General features: G+C 49.2%; 1 protein-coding gene across 1 annotated transcript in view; it reads right to left on the bottom strand.

Moving 5' to 3' along the window:
* The window catches only part of LOC107116307 (kelch-like protein 35), a 23,162-nt gene that overhangs the window by 7,372 nt on the left and 9,169 nt on the right, over positions 1 to 6,621 (bottom strand). Inside the window, exons 3-5 of the mRNA XM_015418210.1 lie at positions 3,969 to 4,087; positions 2,605 to 2,793; positions 289 to 477 (exon numbers count right to left, since the gene is read on the bottom strand). Coding sequence (XP_015273696.1) covers positions 289 to 477; positions 2,605 to 2,793; positions 3,969 to 4,087 — 497 coding nt within the window. The remainder of the gene's footprint in view (positions 1 to 288; positions 478 to 2,604; positions 2,794 to 3,968; positions 4,088 to 6,621) is intronic.

The raw sequence follows: 6,621 nt of genomic DNA, 5'->3' as shown, positions 1-6,621 counted from the left end.
GTGGTCCCTATTTATCTACTTGCAATTTCTTGCTTTCGAATGGCTAGGTTGCTGGGCTTTTTCTACAAAAAGAGCCCTGGCAGATCAGTGATGCCTTCTCCTTACCAGAGGTCCATGAAGGGAAGCCACTTCACTCCAGGTGTCCTTCCGGGGGTCGTAGCAGAAGATTTCCTTCCCACCGAAGTGGTCCCTATTTATCTACTTGCAATTTCTTGCTTTCGAATGGCTAGGTTGCTGGGCTTTTTCTACAAAAAGAGCCCTGGCAGATCAGTGATGCCTTCTCCTTACCAGAGGTCCATGAAGGGAAGCCACTTCACTCCAGGTGTCCTTCCGGGGGTCGTAGCAGAAGATTTTCTTCAAAAGCCCCCCGACAACGTAAATCAAGTTGTTCAAAGTGATGGCATTCATACACCTCAGATTAAAAGGGGTGGGAGACAGAAGACTCCACTGATTGGTCGCTGGATTGTAGCACTGCACCTGAGAGAGAGAGAGCAAACACCTGGTCAAGTCCAGAGGTGTAGTCACAACCGGTGTTCCCTCTAAGCTGAGTTAGTGTGAGCTAGCTCACAGGCTTTTAGCCTCCAGCTCACAGATTTTTGTCTCATCTCAGGAAGGGTGGCTCCAGAGCAGTGTTCCCTCGAAGCTGAGTTAGTGTGAGCTGGTTCACAGTTTTTTAGCCTTGAGCTCATACATTTTTGCCTTCGCTCACAAAGGGATGGCTCCAGAGCAAACTAATTCATGCAGCAGCCCAATCGCTCACTCACAACTTTAATGCCAGTTGCTCACAAAGTAGAATTTTTGCCCACAAGACCCCACAGCTTAGAGGGAGCATTGCTCCAGAGTAAACTCATTGATGCAGCAGCCAAGTCGCTCGCTCACAACTTTAAGGCCAGTAACTCACAGAGTAGAATTTTCGCTCACAAGACTCCACAGCTTAGAGGGAACATGGGGAGCAGAAAGCAGGGGTTTGAACCTTAAATCGCTCATGAACCTATACCAACTGGTTCGTCTCATGAACCGGCATATCATTTCATTGTGGTTCGTGGTTCGATTCACCCACGAACCACAAACCGCAAAAATGCGATTTGTGCCCATCCCTACGGCAGAGTGGGGATTCAAATCTGGGTCTCTCAGCTCCTAGCGCAGCACTCTAACCACTGCACCAGATGGTGCATTCAGATGTGATTGGTTCCTATCCGATGAGACTGGTTCAGGCTCCACCCTGGTTCCAAACGGCGCACCCCCCCTCACTTGCCTGGGACTATTGTCTTGGCCTCTGTCCTTCCACCCTCTCTTACCTTCTCTGTATTGGCGCTGCTGCCCACCGCGCCCCCGATCACGTACAGCCGGCCGAGGCAGGACGCGACAGCAGCCGAACTTACGGCTTCCGCCAGAGAGGCCACAGCTGTCCAGGTGTTGCAGAAGGAGTCATAGCATTCCACGCTGTCGAGCTGGTCAAAGCCATCGTACCCACCCACTGCGTAGATCTGTCGTCGGGGAGAAGGAGGAATCACATTTGGTTTGCTAATACCAAGGACATGGTGGGTTAAGGTCTTGGCAGTGTCACTTGTAGAGGTAAGTCATGTCCCAGCTCACCCGGCACTAAAGGTCTTCATTCAACATATGGTTATTTTGGTACTTTTTCACTCCATCTTTCCACCACAAAAATACGGTTGCCCAGTTCCCCCTAGCCACCTGCAGAAGACGGGGAGTACAGGAGTCATTTCCTACAGGAGCGCACAAGAGCGGCGCTCCGGCAGTAAAGAGCCCAGGGGGCCGGCACATGCAATAAGCCCCGCCCCCTGCTCCCAGCAGCCCTCGGTCAGAGCAAGAAGCAGCCAGGTAAGTTGCAGAGCCCCTCTGGTCCAAACCAGTCCTATACCACTGAGGGACCCCTCTAACGGTCAGGACGTACTTCCTGATATTTAGCCGAAAACTCTTCTGATTTAATCTCAGCCCGTTGGTTCTGGTCCGACCTTCTGGGGCGACAGAAAACAACTCTGCCCCATCCTCTATAAGACAGCTGTTCAAATGCTTAAAGACGGATATTGTATCACAGGTCAGTATTATTAGCCGATACTGCTAGTGCTCACAAAGTAGAATTTTTGCCCACAAGACCCCGCAGCTTAGAGGGAGCATTGCTCCAGAGCAAACTCATTGATGCAGCAGCCAAGTCGCTCGCTCACAACTTTAAGGCCAGTAACTCACAGAGTAGAATTTTCGCTCACAAGACTCCATAGCTTAGAGGGAACATGGGGAGCAGAAAGCAGGGGTTTGAACCTTAGATGGCTCATGAACCTATACCAACTGGTTCGTCTCATGAACCGGCATATCGGTTCATTGAGGTTCGTGGTTCGATTCACCCACGAACCACAAACCACAAAAATGCGATTTGTGCCCATCCCTACGGCAGAGTGGGGGTTCGAATCTGGGTCTCTCAGCTCCTCGCCCAGCACTCTAAGCACTGCACCAGATGGTGTATTCAGATGTGATTGGTTCCTATCCGATGAGACTGGTTCAGGCTCCACCCTGGTTCCAAACGGCGCACCCCCCTCACTTGCCTGGGACTATTGTCTCGGCCTCTGTCCTTCCACCCTCTCTTACCTTCTCTGTATTGGTGCTGCTGCCCACCGCGCCCCCGATCACATACAGCCGGCCGAGGCAGGACGCGACAGCAGCCGAACTTACGGCTTCCGCCAGAGAGGCCACAGCTGTCCAGGTGTTGCAGAAGGAGTCATAGCATTCCACGCTGTCGAGCTGGTCAAAGCCATCATACCCACCCACTGCATAGATCTGTCGTCGAGGAGAAGGAGGAATCACATTTGGTTTGCTAATACCAAGGACATGGTGGGTTAAGGTCTTGGCAGTGTCACTTGTAGAGGTAAGTCATGTCCCAGCTCACCCGGCACTAAAGGTCATCATTCAACATATGGTTATTTTGGTACTTTTTCACTCCATCTTTCCACCACATAAATATGGTTGCCCAGTTCCCCCTAGCCACTTGAGGAAGATGGGGGAGTACAGGGGTCATTTCCTGCAGGAGCGCACAGGAGCGGAGCTCCGGCAGTAAAGAGCCCAGGGGGCGGGCACATGCAACAAGCCCCACCCCCCGCTCCCAGCAGCCCTCAGTCAGAGCAAGAAGCAGCCAGGTAAGTTGCAGAGCCCCCCCGGTCCAAGACAGTCCAGTGGCACCTTTAACACCAAGTTTTATTCAGGTACAAGCTCTCCTCTGTTATTCTTCTCATATAAATTTACTCTTTCTGCATGACTTTTTGAGCACTTGTGGTCTGTGTTATTTGTACAGTGCTTGCTTGCTTTCTGTATATTGTATACAGTGATATCGCATCTGTTTATGGTAAAGTCCCTACTCTAACCATGCTAACTACCAGTCCTTCAGCTGTCCCCCTGTAGAGTGATCTTCAGATCTTCTTCATAAGGCTGGAAGAAGAAAAAGGAGGAGGAGGAGATTGGATTTATCCCCCGCCCTTCACTACCCGACGGAGTCTCAGAGCAGCTTACAAACTCCTTTCCCTTCCCCTCCTCACAACAGATACCCTGTGAGGTAGGTGGGGCTGAGAGAGCTCTTTCGAGGACTGCCCTTGAGAGAACAGCTCTGAGGGAACTGACTGACCCAAGGTCACACCACCGGCTGCATTTGGAGGAGTGGGGGAATCAAACCCGATTCTCCCAGATTAGAGTCGCTGTTCCTAACCACTACGCCAAACTATTGACCTTGCATACTCCAATACAGATTACCAAGGGGGAGAGCTTGAGGCGGGGCTGCCATTTAATGCAGCAGTCCCTTGTTTTCTGGGTAGGTTAAAGAGGGCAGGCTTAGGAGAGTAGAATTGCCTACTAGAGTGTAGCAACCATTGAGTCAGGACTGCCCAGCATGGGAGTGTGAACCGCCATGTCCTCCCCAGAGCTCTGAGCATGGTTGCTTGAACAGGGGGAGCAGAAAGACGTACCTTTCCCAGGAGAGCGGCCATTTTGTGTCTCCACCGGCCTTTCCTCAAGCAGGCAACCTTGATCCAGGTATTCAGCTTTGGGCTCAGCATCCAGACATCTCTGCTGCCGATGTGGCCTCCTTGGGAAGCAAACACGGACCGAGAGAAAGTTAGATTGGAGTCCAGCGGTACCTTTTTAGATATTTGTACCTCAGTGTAGCTAACAGGTAATTTAGTAAAAAATTTCTAGGCATGGGCTTTGTATTGGACACAGGTCACAGTCGCTTCTCAGGCAAAGCTCTTTTGAGAAACGGGGGAAAGAAGGTCGACACGCCCCATCAGAACATTAACTACACGGCTGTGCCTTCTATCAGACAACGTGGGAGGTAAACGGTTGGACTTCATTTTGAAATTGTGTGCCTAGGCACAACATAGTGAATGCAATATATTGTGTCTTTAAACACACGTTGTTTTTGTGTTCCACTTTGTGAGACTGTGTCTTCTTGTAATGCTTTTGTATGGAGAAAGATATATTTTTGAATAATAATTCATGTTTTAATATGTTGTCGAAGGCTGGACAACACATCCCATTGTCATGTCAGATGACACAGGGAAGCCATTGAAATTCGTAAACATAAACACAATTTCAACAGGAAAGAAGAGCGTTTAAAAATAAATGGGGCATGGTTTCCTGTCCTGAAAACCACGAAAGGCTCTACATCTGACAATAGCACTACAGATAAGATTAGAATTTCAGCAGCCAATCCGCATGCAAAAGAACCTCCTCAGGAAAGCTCCTCCATTAGCATGTTCACAGCCTGGGGACCTCCTACAAGATAATGACTCAGCCCTACCCCACCTTCCTGATTAGATATAAATTACCTGCCTACCATTTTTCTTCTCACCTTGACACAGAGAGTACTCCATCTTTCTGTGTTATACCTCTGAAGATGCCAGTCACAGCTGCTGGCGAAATGTCAGGTCCTACAATGCCAAGACTACGGCCATACAACCCGGAAAATCTACAACAGCTAATTCATGTTTTGTACAGTACTTGGATTGGTCCTTTATAGTGAGCTATTTGTGGTTGTATTGTACCTTAGAGACCAGCAAGATTTGGGGGGTGTAGGTTTTCGAAACTCCAAGCTCCGTCAGATAGGGACCTCCATTCCCCCTTTCGTCTGACAAAGGGATCTCTGACTCACAAAAGCTCCCATTCTTCTCCTCTCCTCCATTTTGTCCTCACAACGACCCTGTGAGGTAGGCGAGGCTGAGAGAGTGTGACTGGTCCAAGGTCACCCAGCGAGCCTCCATGGCAGAAGTTAGAATTCGAACCTGGGTCTCCTAGGTTGACACTCTTCACCACTACGTGAAGCTACTGGACTTCAATCTAGGTGTTCTACTGCAAACCAGCACAGCTGCCCACTGAAACTATCCAAGTACTGTGGCTCTTTGGAATCTTAGAGCTCAGATAGGACACGGCACCAGTGTTCCCTCTAAGCTGAGTTAGTGTGAGCTAGCTCACAGTTTCTTAGCCTCCGGCTCACACATTTTCGTCTCAGCTCAGGAAGGAGGGCTCCAGAGCAAACTCATTGATGCCGTAGCCAAATTGCTCGCTCACAGCTTTAATGCCAGCAGCTCACAAAGTAGAATTTTTGCTCACAAGACTCCACAGCTTAGAAGGGAGCCATTGCACGGCACACGTCTCATTCCTGCCATAGGAGACGATTTGCAAGCTCATACAGACTGAATGTGCCTACTCAAAACAACCTCCACTGCTCCGCTATTAGGGGGGAAAGTGTGTTATTAAAGGACGTGTCTTTTCTCCTTCAAAATAACAGCAGCAAAGCAGGGATCTTGCACGGCACACGTCTCATTCCTGCCATAGGAGCCGATTTGCAAGCTCATACAGATTCAATGTGCCTACTCAAAACAACCTCCGCTGCTCCGCTATTAGGGGGGAACGTGTGTTATTAAAGGACGTGTCTTTTCTCCTTCAAAATAACAGCAGCAAAGCAGGGATCCCGGTTTCAAATAATAAAACCAAGTGGAGGTTGAGGGGTTAAGCCGCTTCTCCTCTCCTTGCAGAGCCCCAAGGCAAATTGAGGCTGCTAGAGTCCACGCACTGGCTCTGCAGAGCATCCATAATTAAAAGCAGTGAAATGGAGCCATTGTACCAGCTGCACAAATAAAAGAACACAGGAGAACTGAGGGGTGACTCAAAATGCTGAAAAAGCAGATCACATTATCCTTCTTGTACTGTACCACTTTAAATTGTAGAAGCTGCTTTGGTGGGCATGCAAGAAAGGGCCTTTTTGGTGGCAGCCCCGTGATTATGGAATAACCTCTCCAGGAAGGTGCGCTCGGCCCCCCTCACTGTCGATCTCCAGGAAGCATCTAAAGATAGTTTTATTTAGGACTGCATTTGATTAAAGCAGTCCTAAATTGTGATTTTAAATTTTGGTCTTATGTATTTCTACATACTCTCTTTTCAGTTCTTGGTTCTCGTGGCCCTTTCTTACACACCCAGGGAAATGCTGGGGTCAGGAAGCCATTTTTCTCCAGGCCAGCTGTGGAGGAGCTATTTGTGAATTTCCTGCATTGCGCAGGGGGTTGGACTAGATGACCCTGGAGGCCCCTTCCAACTCTATGATTCTATGTATTTTAATTTATA

The sequence above is a fragment of the Gekko japonicus genome, unplaced genomic scaffold, assembly GCF_001447785.1.
Source record: "Gekko japonicus isolate JY-2015 unplaced genomic scaffold, Gekko_japonicus_V1.1 scaffold2739, whole genome shotgun sequence".
Taxonomy (NCBI): Eukaryota; Metazoa; Chordata; class Lepidosauria; order Squamata; family Gekkonidae; genus Gekko; species Gekko japonicus.
This window is presented reverse-complemented; position numbering and strand designations above follow the sequence as displayed.